The sequence below is a fragment of the Strongylocentrotus purpuratus genome, unplaced genomic scaffold (genome assembly GCF_000002235.5).
Source record: "Strongylocentrotus purpuratus isolate Spur 01 unplaced genomic scaffold, Spur_5.0 spur5_contig_819, whole genome shotgun sequence".
Taxonomy (NCBI): domain Eukaryota; kingdom Metazoa; phylum Echinodermata; class Echinoidea; order Camarodonta; family Strongylocentrotidae; genus Strongylocentrotus; species Strongylocentrotus purpuratus.
The window spans coordinates 310034-331273 of NW_022145523.1; the positions used below are offsets into that span (position 1 = coordinate 310034).

The 21240-nt window shown below is 35.8% G+C and overlaps 1 protein-coding gene across 1 annotated transcript; it reads right to left on the reverse strand.

Moving 5' to 3' along the window:
* Positions 1 to 3083: 3083 nt before the first annotated feature.
* LOC115922166 (probable assembly chaperone of rpl4) lies at positions 3084 to 19325 on the reverse strand. The gene is made up of 9 exons (XM_030980449.1): positions 19178 to 19325; positions 10107 to 10225; positions 8586 to 8732; positions 7241 to 7384; positions 6510 to 6622; positions 5921 to 6044; positions 5129 to 5290; positions 4432 to 4575; positions 3084 to 3799 (listed from the first exon to the last, which is right to left on the reverse strand). Exons 1-9 carry the CDS (start codon positions 19242 to 19244, stop codon positions 3587 to 3589), a joined length of 1233 nt encoding a protein of 410 aa, XP_030836309.1. The 5' UTR covers positions 19245 to 19325; the 3' UTR covers positions 3084 to 3586.
* Positions 19326 to 21240: the final 1915 nt, after the last annotated feature.

Genomic DNA, 21240 nt, shown 5'->3' on the forward strand with positions numbered 1-21240 from the left:
GGTAATAGAAAATATGAATGATTTGAATCATCATTTTAGGCCTTTTAAAATAACTTTTACGAAAGATTTTCAAAGATGCTAAACGCTTTCCAACTTTTTTAGAGAGAAGTTCAACTTCGGATCTTTGTGAAGCACCCCCAGACCAAACATGAGGCTTATCCAATGTCTGATTGACAGGCTGCATTTATTTATCCCTTTTATTAACCCTTTCAGTACTAAGCTTTGAGAAAACTTGGACTGGTGTATTAAAAAGGCATGTTATACCAAGATTAAATTGTAAACGGCAGATATATATATCATATATATATATATATAATGTTATAGTACTGAGAAAATACACAATTTTCATATTCCAGCGTAATTTTTGTCCCATTATATTACATAAGAAATGAGTTAGAAAAACAGGAAAAAGTTGATATCTCTTGACTTTACTCGAGCCATTCGAGTTATTCATGCATGTACTTTCAATCACTCTGAAATGATCATGTACGTAATGTTGCATATTAAATTCAAAAATTGAAATATGTTGTATTTGCACATGTACCTGTATTCTTCTCTGTATATTATAATAAATACTATATGCGTAAAAGACTATATTCATTTAGTTCCTTTTGTTTCTTTCTACAATTATGAAATTAAAGTTTGTTTTTCCTGCCTATTTTTTTATTTTTACATTTCTTTTTTTCAATCCCTGTTTCTCTCATCTTCCCTTTTAGCTTCTGGGAGAGACAACAAAGCCCACAAGCTTAATGCCAATATAGAGTTTGGCCAAAAATATGGAATTGCTTTTCAAAAGAATCTGGCTTGAATTGATTCTGAAATCTCCATCATTCATTACATGTAGATGGACTATTTGAAACAGCAAAATATTACATAATGCTAGAAATCTTTTCCCTGCAAATTGCCATTCATAATTTTTATATTTTAAGACGATATACCTACGTATGAGGAATGCAACCTTAATTTCCATTTATATGTTTGCACATGCAAATACATATTCCACCAAAACCTTTGGCAGATATCATGATTTTTACTATTGAATATTCATTCAGTGTGATCTAGAATAGGTACGTAATAATAGATGGATTAATTTGTGAGTGCCTTCGAAATGCCAACTGGCTGGAACTTTCCCTACCATGGTCGAGCAGAGAAAGAGAGAGAGAAATTGATGTAGAGAGATCGACAGATTCCGTCAATATCTCTACCAATATATCTCTCTCTTTCTCTGCTTGGTAGAGAAAATTCCAGATAGAGAAAGAGAGATTGACAGAGAAGTTGACAGAGAGAGAGAGAGAGAGAGAGATATTGACACAGATATCGACAGAGAGAGAGAGAGAACTTCATTCTATTGCATCTCGTGATCACAGTGATGATATAAACCTTGGTGTACCTGATATGCGTTTTGAAAAGCAATGTAAAAATTCATCTGTCTTCTCTACTTCATGTACATCTGTCCTTATTTCTATGAGCCAGACCTCACTTATCATTTCTTGTTTTTTCCCATAAATTCTCTACTTTCCTGTATGTCCACTTTTCTATTTGCTCCTTTCCTGCAACTGCTCTATCTTGTGCTTAAACATTACATTCCCAATTTTCTCTTCTGAAGAATCTTTCAGAAGTGCACATTTATAACCTCAACAAGCCAAACCATTGTACTGTCTACTATCCTCAAATATATCATCTTTATGCATCTTATTCTACTATTCAAATAATATTCCATTTAAGTCTCTTTACTCTCTCTCTGCTGCCCCTCCCCCCCCCCCCCCCCCCCCACCCCCCCCCCCCCCCCCCACATTCTCTCTCTTCCTCTCCTCTTTCTCTTTCTTGCTCTCTTTCTCTCTCTTGATTGCTCTTATTCTTTCTTCCTCTCCCCTCTCTCTCTTGCTCTTTCTCTCATTCTCTCGCTCTCTCATTCTCTGTTCTTCTCCCTACCCCCCCCCCCCCCTTTGTATGTTTCCCTGCCCTCCTTCCATTTCTCCAGAAGCCTTTAACATCTAATGGATAATGGATAATGGTATAATCAAGCAGCTTAAGAACAGCCGACAGACTTCCATCCCACTTTAATGAGATTACACATACTAATGTGTTTTGCTTCATGAACTAAGTACTTCTAGACAAACACACATACATGCAGAAGCTATATATTTGTAGATAAAATATTATTTAATAAAAGGCAAAAAGAATGGCAATGTACAATCGATTACATACTCATTATCCTGGTTGATTTGTTTCTGAGCTCCTTTTACCTCAAATTTGCAGACAAATACCTTAAATCATTAAAAGATGTGGAAAACAATTCAGTTTGTTTAAATCTGTACAATTAATAAGCTTACCACAATCTGGAAAATTCTAGATCATAAAAATTGGCTTTTCTTTAGAATCATATTTAAGAAGTTGAATATAAGAATTATGCATCAAAGGAAGTAAAGATTTAAACATGAAATTACTTTTGAAGTTTGACAAAAGAAAGTATTAGTACAATCAGGCAAAAGGAAAAGAACATAATTGGCCATGACATTTTATCCCTATAATGATATAATCCCTTTTCATTTTTTTTCTTCAGGATTTATAAACAGAAATTGTTTTCTAGAGTTCTGAATATGAAGAAAATCAAATTTTTAACCTCCGCTTTTACAAAGCTGTCTCAACAGTCTGGTGCATCTTTTGATATTTATTTATCAAAGATACTACCAAATTCTTGTAGCAAACTGGATATTGGAATGAAAATTGTTGAATTTGCACATACTTCATCATACATACTAGTGCATACTTTATAAACTTATATAAACTTGAAGGAAAATCAAATCTACACAATCTGCACCCCTGTCTGCCTGGACATGCCCTACATAGAAATCCCTGCATATTTTGACTTTACACATGGTTGTTGCGAGATGGAATTTATCTGCCAGGTCAGGCAAGCAATGTTTAATTAATCTACTAGTATCTTGTTACTAAATCAAAGAAATCTAGCAAACATTTCTGGCATCTTGCATATCAATACTGGAAGTCTACTATGATAAGAACATACACTCACATTACTCATTAAAAGCAAATGGACTATTAATGGCCGTATTTTGTGCTAAAAATAATTGAGAAACTGTGCTCACTCATTTCTTTTACTGATTTTTGTTTACTCTTCTTGTATATAATTTCAAGCCTTCATTACAATATTTTTGTCTGAATACTATTCAGATAAAAATCCTCTGATAACAGAAAGAATAATGATAATTCTAATCATACAATAGGCCTATAACACAGTAAGCTTTCATTTGTTTAAATGCTTGTAAGGTTAATCCATAATCTTGCACAAAAATCCGATCGCAAAAGCCTTCCTATGCTTTATTATCGATAGAAGTATACATCTGTCCATATATATTTGCATGCATACTATTATCAATAATAAAATAGTGATTTTTTTTTTTTTAAATGGTTGTTTCCTATTCTCCACAAAAACTCAGTCTGTGCTGAAATTAAGATTGGCCATTCCACAGATGAGATAAAGTGGAGCCTGTTTTTCTTTCTCTCAAATTATTTGTTGTTGATTTGAAGACGTTCTTTTCTATAAATAATATATTAACATTCTATGTCAATGTTCCATCTCTTCTTCTTCTTCTTCTTCTTCATCAGACGATGCTTCACTATCTATATCTCCATCTTCTTCGTCCTCCTCTTCTTCCTCTTCTTTTCCTTGCCTCTCCATCCAATCCTCCTGATCACCTTCCCCTGGTCCCAGTGATGTAAGAAGCTCATCTATATGTACCAAGACCTCCTCATCATCACAACTTAGAGCACAGTAGAGCTGCAAAGAAATCATAGTCATAGTTAGATTATCACATTCATTCATTCAGGACTTTATCAATATTTTGAATATCATATTGTGAAAGGTGAGTCTCCAATGTTTCCATTCATATGTGTTTTGTTGGTGGCTCATATACTTTTTATGTGTCTATTTCACCACTTTCAATCTTGTAAAGACAAGTGTTTTATGTCCATTTTAAATCAATTATGTCTAACCACTTATTCTTAGAACTATCAATTAATGAAGGTATGCATGTTTTGCTCTACTATTCATTTATCTTTGATGAGCACATTAATATTTCTTGAGTTACATAACTTTAAATATGACCATGCAATACCGCTCACTGCTTGCAGGACGAGTGTGCCATTTCAGGCACTGGAAATAAAATCAGCCCTTGTTTGCTCATTTGCATACAACCTGCAGTATGACTGGGTTCTATATATCTGAATCCCCTGTGTACATTGTAATTGTTGAGGGGTCTTGAGTGAAAGGGGAGGGGAGGGGAGGGGGAGGCTGTATGTATCATACCCTTGTAAATATCAACAATGGTATAGCACACACATCCCTCCCCTCCCCATTTTACTCATGACTCCAAACATGTTCAAATCAATACTTTAAAGATAATGGCTTACCTTCTTAGCTTTATGAAGGTAATACCTTGCTTGTGGTTTACATTGCTCTAGTCCTCTTTCATGCTGAACCAGGCCTAACATGTACCAGACCTGGACTACCTCATCATCCTCTTCTATAAGGGTATGAAGTACATTTTCTGATTCCTGTAACAGAAGTGAATGAAGAAAACCTGAACACAAACTGACCTTCAATTTTTCTAATAATTCTATTTAAAGAGAAAATTAATTTCACTGATATCAAAGAAATCTGACGAAAATTTTTTGGGAAATTATCTCCCTTGTATATCATGGGTTTGATGGACATCTTTATCCTCTACAAGCCAATGATGAAGATACCAAATATTTTTTTGTTTATATTGTGCATATTATATCCATTATGTTATGATATCTACAGTTGCTATGAATATATGTCTTTGTAAAATCTCAGCAAAGCAAATTTCCATTGGACAACATTCTTCTAACACAAACTATAATCATGGATTGGGAGGCACGATGGCTCATTGGTAGAGCAGTGGTCTGCGTTTGAAAACAAGTTGATGTGCTAGTGCCCTTTGGAAAGGCATTAATCCTCATTACCAAGTCCCTCGGAGAGGATTTAAAAGCCGTTGGTCCCCTGGTTGCTTACTTACAAGCATGCACATGCTTACTTAGCAGTCAGGTCAAACAAACGGACAAACAATCAAACTTGATAACTTACATCCCACATCTCCAGTTCCATAAGAATCTTGGCTGCTCCTATCCTGTTTTCATAGCTCAAGATAGGTTCAACAATAATGTCATCGCTCGTACCACCTCCTTCTCCATCTCCTACTAGATGTTGCCATAGCGATAAACTCTTCTTCATGGATGCTATGGCTTCCTATAGAACATCAATTTCAAAAATATTTTAGATTTAGGATTTATTTACTTTTTATTCCATAAGAATAAGTTAAAACATTTTCCAACCCTTGCAAAGGTGAACTAGATATGTGTACTAATCTACATATTGTTCAGCTACCAGTATCAAGGGAAACTAAAAATGTGGACATTGTAGACAGGTGGTTACTAAAGCAGGTTTGACTGTATCAGTATTAGCATCCATAACACGAAACTTGTGAAAACACTCCAATGAAATTGGTTTGGATTATTGTCAAGTTATTGAAAAGTTGAGCTTTATTTTAAGTAAGAATAATAATGAATTATTATTAACAAAAACATAACTGTAACATTCAATGAGACAAGCTTTCCTCTCTATGAAAGAGTAGATAATATAGGCTATAAATATATGAGAGTACTGTAAACAAACACAGAGTTCACTGGTGTCAGGAATGAATGATTAATCTACTTAGAGACAACATTAAAAATAAATTGTATGAGGAATAGCACTTCTGTGTAGTAACATTGCTACTAAATTAAGTCTTCTCAAAGCCTCTCTCTGTATTAACTGCTTTGTAATGACCGGGCTATCGTAACAAATTCAGCTAGCCGCTTGATGCGTTTTGTCAGTCACCTGTTTATTATCTTTACTAAGCCAGTAGCTAGCTAGGAGTTGATGTGCCTCCGGACTGTGAGGGTCTTCATTGACGGCCTGATCAATAGCTGCCTTACATCTCTCATCGGAGTCTTCTTCAAAGCTAAACAACAATAAACAAACAACAATAAACAAACAACAATAAAAAGGAAACAAGACTCACTTTAATTCAGAATTTACTGCTGTTGTGTTTTCACTGTTTTCTTGATTTTGTCTTTGCCGAATGAACATCCATAATAATAACAATCTGAATTTGTAAAGTGCTTAATATTGTATACCGTACCTTCTCTAAGAGCTTTACAGATATTATTATCCTGGTCAATAATAATATCTGACAGGAGGCGCAATGGCTCAGTAGTAGAGCAATGGTCTTGTTACTGGGGGGGGGGGGGGTCCATGTTCGAGGTCAATGCGTTAGCGCTCTTTGGTATTAAAGGCATTAATGCTTGTTGCCAAGTCCCTCAGAGAGGACTTAAAGCCGTCGGTCCCCTGGTTGCTTACTTACACGCATTAAACATGCTTTCTTAGCAGTCAAGTAAAAATAAATATTTATAAAAAAATTACTTACCAAGCATCTGTCAGGAAGATTTCAGCAATAGAACAGTACGCTCTACATATATCAGCATTGGTAACCTTTGAAGCACTGCTCTCTGAGGAACATGATGCGCCACTTTCTTCTTTCTGATAAATTCAATGAGAAATATGCAAATTTGTACAACTCACATTAAGCGCCACTTTATTTCATGATTTTTGTTATTGTCTATTTCATCCCAATAGCTCTTGAAATAGTATACAATCTTGCTATTACTATACAAGAGCTTTAATTATGAACATACGATTAATTGTTTTGTATTTTTTGTTTATTGTATTATTTTGGTACCTTGAATTGGTTTGATATGAAATACCTTTTTCAACAACGGACTTTCAGTTGAAAGTGTGTTGTATTTTCATCGAGATCTATAAAGAAACGCTTAGGATTTAAACCCAAATTTTAAGCACTTTGTGATGCATAGGCAAATTTATTTTCAGTCCGAAGAAACACCTCCAAATATCTACACATCCAACACTTTAAAATGAATCAACACACATTTCAAAAGACCCTTTCAAATATCAAGTGGTGAACTTTTGAAGGCAAGAAAGTGTTGTGAATTTGAATAGCAGTGTAGATTTGTGTATTAAAGTTTGCAAGTTGCCAAATTGTGTTGTCATGAAAATGGCCCTCATCAATTGATGGCAAAAGTTTAATGTCCTTTTTCTCTGGTTTTACGGTGCTCAGTGTATATATTGTGAGTGGCTCACCTGTTCTCCATCTCTTTCTTTGATCATCAGTTCAACACCTTTCTGGAAGAATTGAAGCCCTTCTAATCCTTCGTGTAGTTGACCCATGTACATGTACTTGGAGAAACCTTCTTCAGGACATACTGTTATTGCACGGCCAAAACAGTACATTTATCATAGTCAAGGAATCTTATAATATACATGTACATGCATGTGCAGTACATAAATAACTTTTTTTACCCCTGTAATAATAAATTAATAATGTTACATTTATAAAGTGCATTTTCATAAAAGGGATAGAGCAACGTCGATCTGGCGCTGCTCAGTGGCTGCCGGGCTCATGATCAATTGGGCAAAAAGAATTTCCATTTTCGGTTTAATAAAATTTGGAGTGGACTTTAAAAGATTAGTATTATTATTATTATTATAAGAAACAAAGTACATAAAAAAGAAGTACTTACAAACAAAAGAAGAAAGATGACATTATTATACGAAGATGGAACTGCCTGAATACTTTGCTCTCTCTTATCCAAACAAAGATTCATTAGACATTCAACGGAGAGGCTGACAGTATTACCTCACCAGCCAGGCTCTAATATCCTTTGGCAAGACATCAATCATTCAATCAGCATTTGCTACACATCATCCAGATGACGGAAATGGGAATATGGAAGAAGGATATTTCCTTACCAGCTTGGCTAATGTCATGGTAATAATGATGTAGCTTGCAAAGCACAGTAAATTACACAGTAACTGTGCAATGTAATTTTATTGTCACTTTCCCCTGGAAGTGTCGGTAAGGTCATTGACTGTCTAAGTAACAATAAAAATTGTCAACTATTTGTTGACCCCTGGAAGAAGCAATCATACAGGCAGGTCACTATCGATTATAAATAATAATGTTAATTCAAAAATAATTCTCTTTTCAAAGAGCCCAGTTTGGTATTAATGACCAGAAATACACAGTTTCAATCCTAATATAGGTAAGGGGTGATTCCACAGGCAATGAATCCTGTACAACATATGACTTTTATCAATTTCTTTCATCCAAAAATTGATAAGTCCCTCGAATCGACCTCTGACTAATCTTTGTTTGGTATTATTACCATCTTTCTAAATGTACTATGGAATTATATTTTAACTGTTCTGTATAAACATTATAAATCCTTTTTGATGTAAATATGTTCATGTTTATTCAGGGCCCATGGGAGACCACTACTTATTGGTGGATGGGCTACCCTGATAAAAGATTAGAAATAAATAAATAAATAAATTCAGTGCGGTCAAGTTACTAATCAGATTTGTCAATTTTGAATAAAATGTATGGACAAATCACTCTAAAATGAGATGGTTATGAAGAGGATATTTTCCTTGCTCCGTCTGTATCACCAAGCTCTGCCAACAGGTTTCCAGACGACTCCAAAGCTCGCACATTGTCAGGTTCCATCTGTAGCGCCCTCTGGCAGAACTTCTGAGCCATCTCATACTCAAAGGTATCCAGGTATTCATCTACCTGGTTGGTAAGGTCATCAAGGAATACAGTGTGAGTAAAACAATTAATACAATAACTCTAATATTAATTGAAAATTTGTTTAAAGGTGGTGGTTATTTTACCTGATTGCTAAGAAAGCATAAATGCTTGTAAGTAAGCAACCAGATGGCTGACGGCTTTAGGTCCTCTCTTAGGGACCTGGGGCTCGTTCCTAGAAACCAACGACAAGACAGTCATAACTTTATCCGCCAACTACGGAGATGTCTCTGATCTTCCTAAACCGTTTCACGAAGAGCTTACTAGCTAGTATCTCGTGAGATCGATATTATCGGCGAGAAGAGGAGCCGAGAATTAGCCTTAGTCGCAATACCACCAGATTATTACAAAATTAATATTAGGGAAAATGCAATTATTTAAATGAATTAGTAATAAAACAAGATTGAAAATGATACCAAGAAATAAGAGATCCAATATACTTCCAAATTTGTGTAGATTAAACAATTGAAGTACTTGTAAAATATAATTGTGAGTTTTTCATTACATGACCAGTGAATCAGTTTTGTTGTTGAGATGGGCACCCCCCGAATATTTTCATTTGATAGTTTATAAAAATACACCCTTATATTATTCTTTGAAAAAATATGATGTAATGAAATTTGTGTTCAATGTTTTTGGCGTCAGCACAATATAAAAATTACAAAACTTCAATATTTCAAAAGTTAAAACATATGTTTAAACCATTCACTTTACATAATTGAAAATAGAATTCATCTCGAAATTAATATGGGTCTGAAAACTAAAGAATACACTTCAAACTATGGCTTGCCTGCCGTGGCAAAATACATATCCCTTCGACGAGTTTACAATGTGGAAATAAAGGCGTATAATCAGTTTATTTAAGTGGAAAAATCCTTAAATACAAACATGGCATATTTTCATGAGATAATCAAATACAAAAAATGATAATTCACTGTTTAAGTGAATGTGTAGAAAAATCATAGTTGGAGGATTTATTGTCCTTTTTTGCCAGCCATAGCCTACCCAATAAATGACATGTGATGGCGCTGCCCATCGACTAAATAGTTATGACAGAGATACGACGGTGTCAGAGGTGTCATAACTCCTTAGTCAGGATGTTGTCGTTGATCTTGGCAAAGAGGGCTTGGTGAAACACGTAGCGGACAAGTTGTTCACTAACGCTGATTTAGTCAAGAAGTTAGACTTATGACGGTTTGTAGGAACGGGCCCCTGGTAATAAGGATTAATGCCATAAAGTAGGGGGGGGGCCAGTTTCAATACTAATTAAATCCAAGTATATCCTCTAATACATCAAAGCAATTAATCTACTAATCTACCCAAGTAGCTGACCATTGATGAATGGACTGGTAATCTCACCTTTTCAAGCAGTTGATCTATACTGAATTGACTGGAGGTTTTCTTAGCTGCTTTCTTCTCCTGCCTTCTTTGCTCCACCAAATCTTGAAATTCTTGTCTGCTCATTGATGTTCCATCCTCTGTTACCATGAAAACAGAACCAGAAAGGAAAGGAAAGATAAAGTTGAGGTTGGAATTTTAGATTCCACTGGAATTTTAGATTCCGCTCATACAAAATTACAATTATAAAGCAATTTGGATGCTAAGCACTCCTACAAAGTCAAAGTTATGTGGGATATCCTTGTACTCCACACAGGATATCATAGATCGAACCCACATCAGTTAAAACTAGTGGTCGAAATGCATATCAACTACTAGGGGCTCCCAATGCATTAGGAAAGGCATTGATCTATTACATGTACAGAATAAAGGAAGGGGGGAATAAACATTTGAAATATAAGCTTACTCACAAATTTAACTCTCGCAAATCACAATATTAACTTTGATGGTCGTTAGAAAGAACTTCTGATTTTATCAGTTATAATCCAAGGTTGAAATATTGTCTGAAATATATGAAGGAATCCCAGCTGATATTATTAACCCTCGTGTGTTGTTTTTCCAGCGATAGTGCCGGAACAATTGGCCACAAAAATCTTGGACTCTATTTAATTGCACACCCAAAAATTCAGGAAGTATATTAAGGCGTACACCAGTGGCGGATCCAGGGCAGTACCGTAAAAACACATTAACTTTACCTTTATTTGGAGGGGAAATCATTTTTTTTTTTTTACTGAATCCGCACCTGGCGTACACACAGTAATAGTGTTTGCTGAATTTAGCTAAGTGCTTTTATTGTAAAGTACGTAAGTTACTAAGTATCAAATAATAATAATAATAATAAAAACGTTACTTATAAAGCGCTTATCACCGAAGTCTCTAAGCGCTATACACACAAAATAGACTGATATACAATTACATCTGATACAAAACTAAAAATGCAAATAAACATACAAATTACAATACATATGGAATACACGTCAAAGTGAACAGAGTTAATTAATCATCGAACGCAATTTTGAATAAATGTGTCATGAGACTAGTTTTGAATAGGTTAACAGTTTGACAGTTTTTTACATTTAAAGGTAATCTGTTCCAAAGTTCAGCAGAAGCTTTGCGAAAGGAGCGATTACCATAAGAAAGAGTTGACACAGAAGTAGATACGAGGTTTAATTGTGAAGATGACCGTAAACTGCGTGAGGGTTTGTACACTACCGCTCAAAGGTTTTGGCACATCGGTTCGGTAACGGTTTGGTGCGCAATGTCCTTCGGTTAGCCTCCGAGGTTAATCTCCATGATTTTGTTGTTCACCGCAAAGTCTCGGTTAGCAAACGGTGAGCAAACGGTGAGCAAACGGTGAGCATACGGTGAGCAACCGGTTAGCAAGAGAGCGCGCACGCGCGGATTTCTCTGAACGGTGAGAAATCGCGGTTAGCTAAAAGCGCGCACGTGGTGTGCTAAGATCGCGCACGCATTGAAAGCTGTATTGTGACGTAACAATGACAGATTTTATAAAGCCTCATGCAGATCTAGGAATCACGTTTGCTAATGTATAAAGAATTAAATCAAGTAAATAATCATTTTTGTATCATTCTGTCGGCAATGTCATCAAGTAAATAATCATTTTCGTATCATTCTGTCGGCAATGAAATCAAGTAAATAATCATTTTCGTATCATCCTGTCGGCAATGACATCAAGTAAATAATCAATTTCGTATCATTCTGTCGGCAATGACATCAAGTAAATAATCATTTTCGTATCATTCTGTCGGCAATGACATCAAGTTAATAATCATTTTCGTATCATCCTGTCGGCAATGACATCGAAGTAAATAATCATTTTCGTATCATCCTGTCGGCAATGACATCGAAGTAAATAATCATTTTCGTATCATTCTGTCAGCAATGACATCAAGTTAATAATCATTTTTTTATTATTCTGTCGGCAATGACATCAAGTAAATAATCATTTTCGTATCATTCTGTCGGCAATGACATCAAGTTAATAATCATTTTCGTATCATTCTGTCGGCAATGACATCGAAGTAAATAATCATTTTCGTATCATTCTGTCGGCAATAACATCAAGTTAATAATCATTTTCGTATCATCCTGTCGGCAATGGCATCGAAGTAAATAATCATTTTCGTATCATCTTGTCGGCAATGACATCGAAGTAAATAATCATTTTCGTATCATCCTGTCGGCAATGACATCGAAGTAAATAATCATTTTCGTATCATTCTGTCGGCAATGACATCGAAGTAAATAATCATTTTCGTATCATTCTGTCGGCAATGACATCAAGTTAATAATCATTTTCGTATCATTCTGTCGGCAATGACATCAAGTTAATAATCATGTTCGTATCATCCTGTCGGCAATGACATCGAAGTAAATAATCATTTTCGTATCATCCTGTCGGCAACGACATCAAAGTAAATAATCATTTTCGTATCATTCTGTCGGCAATGACATCAAGTAAATAATCATTTTCGTATCATTCTGTCGGCAATGACATCAAGTTAATAATCATTTTCTTATTATTCTGTCAGCAATGACATCAAGTAAATAATCATTTTCGTATCATTCTGTCGGCAATGACATCAAGTTAATAATCATTTTCTTATTATTCTGTCGGCAATGACATCAAGTAAATAATCATTTTCGTATCATTCTGTCGGCAATGACATCAAGTTAATAATCATTTTCTTATTATTCTGTCGGCAATGACATCAAGTAAGTAATCATTTTCGTATCATTCTGTCGGCAATGACATCAAGTTAATAATCATTTTCGTATCATTCTGTCGGCAATGACATCAAGTAAATAATCATTTTCGTATCATTCTGTCGGCAATGACATCAAGTTAATAATCATTTTCTTATTATTCTGTCGGCAATGACATCATTTAATGAATCATTTTCTTATCATTCTGTCGACAATGACATCGAAGTAAATAATCATTTTCGTATCATTCTGGTGGCAATGACATCAAGTTAAATAATAATTTTCCTATTATTCTGTCGGCAATGAAATCGAGTAAGTAATCATTTTCGTATTATCCTGTCGAGTATGATTGAGTAATATATATAGCAAGACCAATTTTTTTAAATAATATAATAGCAAGCAAGACTACGAAAATATCGCAAATATAGTTCAACCCTAAACTTGATTTATTCCACTCGCGTGGCCCTTGTCACATTCCACCAAGTCTCAAGAGAAACAAATTACGGTATCTCTTATCTTGTTGACATAATTATATCATTCAACGACTGACTTCTTATCTTAATCTATTGCTGAGTGACTTGATGACAGAAAAAGTGCATGTTACGCAATGTACGGTCTCACCCAGGCAGGGAGAAAGTTATGGTTCCCACGCTAAGACCTTACTTCTTGGAGCCTTGCCAACTTCACACCGCGCGTGACTATGCGCTCATGAATATTGATGATTAAGTGTATTCATATGTATTTTAATGTACCATGTACGGACATGCTGAAAAACAGTTTATGCAGAGCTGAAATCATGTTTTTTAATCACCGTATTTAAATAAATAAACGAACAAAACTTGCTCACTGGTATGCAATATCAAGGTCATGTTCGAAGCTCCCGGTGGGCCTAATTCTATTGGTCAGATTTTATTACTCAGAGATTTTTTCTATTTTTATTTCCTCTTTAGAGGTATTTATTCGGTTATAAAATACATTTTACAACAAATAATTCAAACTGAAATATACATTCAACTTACACCTCATCTCTTGAAATCTTCACAATAAGATAAAATCAAGGGCTATAATGTTGAAGGTCATTTGATATAACATCTGAAATGTTATCCAAACACAGTTCATTTTTAAAAACATGCAAAATTGCAAGACTGTTGTATGTTTTCCCTTGGAAGTATACATGTAGTTTAACATGTGTATATTGTGCATATGTAATAATTACATTTATATAGTGTTGGAAAAATTAGAATCTGCACAAACATCGGGTATTTTCGTTTATTATCAGTGTTTCCTTGAAGTTATACCGCCGATAATGCAACAAGCGTTTCCAGACTAATACTACTTTGGGGCGAGTGAACAAACGATTCAGTTGTTTTGCATCCATTTTCACCCGCTTTTTCATGCAAAATGTTTTCTTCATTCTTTCTTCTACTCTTTTCACAATCTCTCATATCCGAAATAATCCATAATGGCAAACGATGTTAGTAGGATTTACATCATAACACAAAGGATAAATTAACGATGTACATGAAATTTTCTCTCAATTTCCAAATCGATATTTTCTTGGCGTCATGATAAACATACGATACCTCCAAACACATTGCTTCCTGTCCTATAATTGACGTGAAACTTGCATTAGAAAATGTACCCAAACCCCAAGATTCTATCAAGCATTATATGCAATCAGTATTTAATCCGTTAAATAATTTCCAAATAGTAAATACCATTAAGGGGACCTTTAGCATTGGTTCATAAAAGGTGTATTGTTTCTCTAATCTCCCGGCCAGCGCCCTCGTCATCGGGCTCTTTGAAATAATTTGTTCATAAAAGATTTCTTGAAGTCCGGTTTCTTTCAGGCTCAGCTCACATTTTGATGTGTAAGGGGTTCTCTCTCTCTCTCTCTCTTCAGATGAACTGAACTGTATTGTTCCCATTCCAATACAATTTACATATACTTACGAACCAAGACATAATTGTCTGGCGGCCGCCAGATAATTCTATCTTTCCTTATCATGATTATGTTATTTTCCTTCTATCTTCTTCACTTTCTACCTTTTCTTATGTTATTCTTTGTTTTTATCCTTCCACCTTCTTCTCTTTCTATTTTCCGTATGTTACTCTTTGCTTTTATACTTCTATCATTTCCTCTTTCTATTTTCATTTTGAAATTCTTTGTTTTCCTTTCTATCTTCTGTTCTTTCCTGTCATTATTCTTTGTTTTTATCTTTCTATCTTCTCTTTCTATTTCGCTATCTTCTCTTTCTATCTCTCATGTTATTCTTTGTTTTATTTCTCTTTCTATCTAAATCATAACGTACGGAAATATAGCTAGATTATTTGGCGGCCGCCAGATAATTCTATCTTTCCATATGTTATGTTGCTTGACTTCTATCGTCTTCTCTTTCTAATGGTTGAGTGCAAATGAGGTATTGCCTGGGTTATCAGGCTACACATGAAGAGAAAATATTAACAAAATTATCCATTTTCAATGTTTAGGTAAGATTCAAAGCATACTAGCCGACATTAGAAGGCGGACGTGGTTTATTTAAAAACGCTCAAGAAAAGCCTGAAATACAGGCGCGGATCCAGGGGAAGGAGTGTGCTTGGCCCCTCCCCCTCCCCGCCAAAATAAAAGAGAAAGAGAGAATGAGAATAAGGGTAAGGGAAATAAAGAAGAGAGGAAGAAGAATAGAAAGGGGGAAGAAGGAGATCCTTTATTGTAACTATTTTTTGTATACAACTCGTGAAATATATTGACCTGTTTCGTTTTGTTTGTTTTAAAATTAATCAAGTTTATTTGTGAACACTAGCATTGGCGGATCCAGCAGGAGGGGGGGGGGGGGTAATATGATGTACATTTTGTTTCCATAATAACGGGAGACGGTCAATCCCATAAATACAAGAAAAAGGAAGGAGGGGGAGCCAATAACAAATAAATAAATAGCAACAAAACGAACAAACAATAAATGAATCAGAAAATAAAACGAAATCGGTGAGATGGCCTCGGACCTCCAATTATCACCTTACTAATCAATCAATAATGATACCCCCTTCTACCTTTCACTCTATATCACCGATTGCGCTCTTATCCCTCCTTTTCTAATATTCCTCTCTTCCTTCATTCCTTCCTTTCCTTTTTTTATTTGTCCTTTATAACATTCTATTGTACTATTTCTCCCCGTCTATGTCTCTCTCTCTACAGTTATTTAGGATATGTTAAGTCTTATGGGGGGGGGGGGGGTGGGCCGTCTCGGCCTACTGAATTCATTAATGTTCGTTTTTTTTTTTAGGTACCTTTTTCCAGTTTCGGAATTATGGACCCTATTTCATTTTCGGATTATGAACCCTATTACATATTTCGGAAATACGAACCTTCGGACAACCACCCTCCCCCCCCCCCCCCCAGGAACGATAACTCCCGTGGGCTATAACATCCGAGGACAAATACCCCCCCCCCCCCCCCCCCCCCCCCCGGAACGAATATCCACAGAGAATTAGCTCCCCTAGGACAAATATGCCCCAAGGACAAATATACGCCCCCCCCCCCCCCCCCCGTTCAATGAAGTGTCCACCCTGATGATAATTTGCATTTTTTGCGGGGGGGGGGGGGGTGAAAATCAAAGGGGGTAATTTTCCGAGGGGGAGGGGATAACTGCCTTGGCCGGGGGTGTTCGTCCTATTACCCTTTTATTTATATCAAGTCTCCTCTTCCTCCCATGTAGATTTCCTCTCCCACGAATCCTTTATTCTTATCCAGTTTCTGATTCTTCCCATCTATTTAAATATTTCCTTGTATACTTTATTCCGTTACAGTCGCCTCTTCGTTCCATATATTTCCTATCTCTGATATCATTTAATCTTTAATATCTACATGTATTTCCCTTCCCTTTTATCCTTTATTCTTTGATTGGTCATCTGAAGACATCACCCTTCATGGATGTTTACAAGTCCCGTCAGACATTGATTGATTAACAAGTAAATGACATGAGGTCACTGTCCTCCACACCTCTACCTTACCCCGTCTTTCTACTTCCCTCTCTGCCCTCTCTCTCTCTCCTTCTCTCTCCCTCCTATACGTGATTAAATTTCCCAGACATGTTTTGACAGTTCTTATCTAAGAAATATGACACGCCCCAGCCAGCTGAAACTGAAAGGGCTTGTATAGTCTGCCAATTCAGACGTCATACCATAAATGACAACTGAAAACAAGCAAATATTTGCTTTAAAAAATAAACTTGCAAATTATTATTTAGCCAATGAGAAGAGCTAACTTGTCATCTGAAAATCAGCATTTCGAGATAGAACGAGATTGTACGAATCGTTGTTGTAGTGGTTTTAAAATGGAATTCTTGTGTCCGAAACTGACTTTTAGCTTCTATACCATTGATGGTTCCAACGACGTGTGTAAGGGAATTAATCTTTCGGATAACTTTCATCTGATTTTCGGATTTATCGTTAAACATGGATATTCTAAAAGTGGGATCCCGTCATAGAATCAGGTAAGTATGCAATACTTTATCAATCTGTAGCTTAAAAATCTGCAGCTGCTTGTTTATTCTTAGTTGGGTCGTTTGTATTTTCAAACCAGAATGAGCAAAGCGGTATGGGAATATTTTAACAACTCGTGTCCTATGTAATTATCAAACTTGCGTGCCTCGCGTATCGATGAATGAACTTGCTTGCTTTTGTTTTGTCTTTGGGTTACTAGGTTACACGCTGGGGTAGTTTAAGTTTATCAGACCATTATAATGTTCAATGTATTTGTGGCTGCTTTTACCTCTTGAAATAAAGGCTCTTCGTTATTCAAATATTCAACAATCATTCTGAAATAATGATGGTATTGTGAAATCCAACCCAAACTCGTTATTTCTCATTATCAAAGAACATTTTTTTCAGCTAATTACAAACAATGCCTGGTTGGCTAAGCCTATGTAGATGTACGCGCTACCTTTCCCTTTCTAGTCTGGTGAACGACCATCATGTGCAGTACGTCCGAACTTGTGGAATCAAGTCAGTCAATCGGCAATTTCCATTCATACAGATCAAAAAATAGAAATCCCCATACATGACTCACTCACAATAAAACACACATTTTTATTTATGTTTTGAGGAATCAAGAAAATAATCATTTTCGTATCAATGTCTAGCCAATGAAATCAACTAAGTAATCATTTTCGTATCATTCTGTCGCCAATGAAATCAACTAAGTAATCATTTTCGTATCATTCTGTCGGCAATGACATCAAGTAAATAATCATTTTCGTATCATTCTGTCGGCATTGACATCATTTAATTAATAACTTTCGTATCATTCTGTCGGCAATGGAATCAAGTAAACATTCATTTTCGTATCAATGTCTAGCCAATGAAATCAACTAATTAATCATTTTGTCGTCAAGGAAATCAAGTAAATAATAAGTTTTGTATCATTCTCTCGACAATGACATCAAGTAAATAATCATTTTTGAACCATTCTGTCGGCAAAAAAATAACTAAGTAATTATTTTTGTATCATTCTGTCGGCAATGAAATCAAGTAAATAATCATTTTCGTATCATTGTCTTGGCAATGAAATCAACTTTATAATCATTTTCGTATCATTCTGTTGGGAATGACATCAAGTAAATAATCATTTTCGTATCATTATGTCGTGTGTTTATGCTCGGAATGAAAAGAGTATTCTTTTACACTATTGTGATGTAATAATAAACTGATTGTGACGTCAGTGGCAAGCGCGCATCGGTATGATAAAATAAAACAAATAACTTGACTTTCCGCGTACGCGTGTGCAACTTTTGAGAGTTCTTTGGATACGCGCTCGCAGACTTAGTGCGCACATTTCTTTTTGTTATTAACCACAATTCCTCGGTTAGCAAACGGTGAGCGTACGGTGAGCAAACGGTGAGCAAACGGTGAGGAACCGAAGTTGGGCGTACGGTGAACGGATCCTCGCCGTTCACCGTACACAGTTCGGTGCGGTTTACGGAGCGGAACCGATGCCAAAACCTTTGAGCGGTAGTGTATTCCTCGATTAATTCTTGCAGATAAATTGGCAACACAAAACAGGTTTGTTTGTTTTATAACATCGCATCCTCCCATGAAAGATCATTGTTTCTGTAATGTTAATCGCATGTTAGCTCATTATCGTCAGGAACACTTGGACGGTAAAAAAACTCACTCTCACTCAGAAATCAAATGTTCGCATTTTGTGATAAATTCAGTCACTGACGTAAATGTCAACACATGGGACTACAACATACATTTTCAGTAAATTCAAAGCGTTTATTCATAAAAACAACAATATCACTTACCATTTTTTCTTGATTTTGTATTACTATGCTTTCCCCTCTTTCGCCTTTGTGCCTTAGAACCCCCCATGGTGTGTAGGAAGATGATAATCAATCGCCAATTCAATAAATATGTACTTTCAGTTCAGCATGTGAATTCTACTAAATTATAGTGTCTCCAAAACGGCCAATTGAAAAGGAAAAAAGAAAAAATGGCACATCTCGGTTGACGGTAAATTATGCCACTGGAGTAAGAGACTAGATTTGAAATTTTTTAAAGCTATCGTATGACATTGTAACTAGATAATAACCTAAATCATTTCAAAGCCCAAATGTTGCTCGTTACTCTCATGTATTTGGTGTGCCGAATCTTTGTGTCGTGGTCGAGTGGTTTAAGGCGCTTGACTGTAGATGCGAAGGTCGAGGGTTCGAATCCCGACACGGCACTAATATCCTTTGGCAAGATATTTACCTGCACTTTCTACTCTACACCCAGGTGTTAAATGGGTACCCGGTAGGATGCGAACGTTCATGTGGTTGAACGAGCAAGTGTGCGCCTGTAAAATGGCGACTGGCTGGAATGCTCCCCAGGGAGTGGAAAATGTGCACACATTGTGTGCGGGTAAGCCTGAATCCGATGACCGGGGTAATAATATATCTGTAAAGCGCTTAGGTACATCGTTGGATCGGTGTGATGAGCGCTATATAAAAAACCGGATTATTATTATTATTATTTGTGTCTACCTTTCTCTGTTTCATATTGACATATGAGACTCAAACCGGCATTTTGGAGCTCTAATTCGAACATTACGCTAAGAAGTTAATTTTAAAGCAGTTTAAAACTATCGTATGACATTTCAATTAAATAATGACCTTTATATACCTCACTTAAGTAATCCAGCCATCTGATTGGTCGAATTGCATTCATAAACTTCAACTGTTCCTGTAAAATTCCCGGTAACCATGCATAAAACATTTAATATTTTTAATAACCATGGTTATTAAAAAAATAGGTCAGCCTCCATGGTTACCCCATAGGTTTACATGTTAAAAAATGGTTTGAGCGATCGAGGATACCGTATGTGTGCGAAGGATTGGTCGGTAATTTCAATACAATTGAATCTCGATCGATCTTACCGACAATTTTATCTTGCATTGTTGACATGAAGACGAAAATAAACTTCCAAAAACAAAAAAACAACATCTGCCGATAGATCTAGATCTAAGTTCGTGCCAATATGCATTGCAAAAGTAAAAGAAGGGTGCTTTTGCGAAGCATTCATCACGCCGAAGCCGGTTTCAATCCATTTTAATGTATATATTGTACAAAACTGCCAAGCACGTGAACAGCGCGCGATGGCCGAGTGGTGTAAGGCGTTGGTGAAAGATTCATCACTCATTGTACGCAAGAATTCGACTCTCACCTTCGACAAAAAAAAAAGTATTTTTTTATTTTTTATTTTTTAGTCTATTTTTTTTCGGCATATAAAAGTATTAATGACTGCTTTAATATTCGAGAAATAGTTGTTTTCATACGCTCTCGGGAAGGTTAGAATTGGGCTATTCCCCTCGGCAAGCCTCGGGGAATAGCACAATTCTAACCTTCCCTTGAGCGTAATAAAACAACTATTTCTCTCAAAGCAGTCATTAATATTACTATAATATCATATAAAATCTTAATACTCTCTAATGTATGTGACATTCTGACGGTTTTTTCCGGGTCTTACTGTTTTAGAAACTAGGGCTTAAACCGGCATGGGCATCCCTCTAGTTCGCATATTGCACGAGGAAATGACAAAATTCGACAAAATTCGGACTAGGCTATTTTAAAACTATTTTTTGAGGTTTCAATTAAGTGATGAACTGGCATTATTTCAAACGGGAATTTAAAGCTGAAAAGTTATTCTTTAATCTCATTTATGTCACATTCCAAAAGTTTTTGGCTACGTCTTATTGTTTTAGATTTGAATTAAGGCTCAAAACGGCAAATAGCAGCCAGCTATAGCCAGGGCTTATCCGCAAAATACATATTATATACAATAATTCATTTTCAAGTTTGGATGCTTTTAAACTATGGTATAACATTT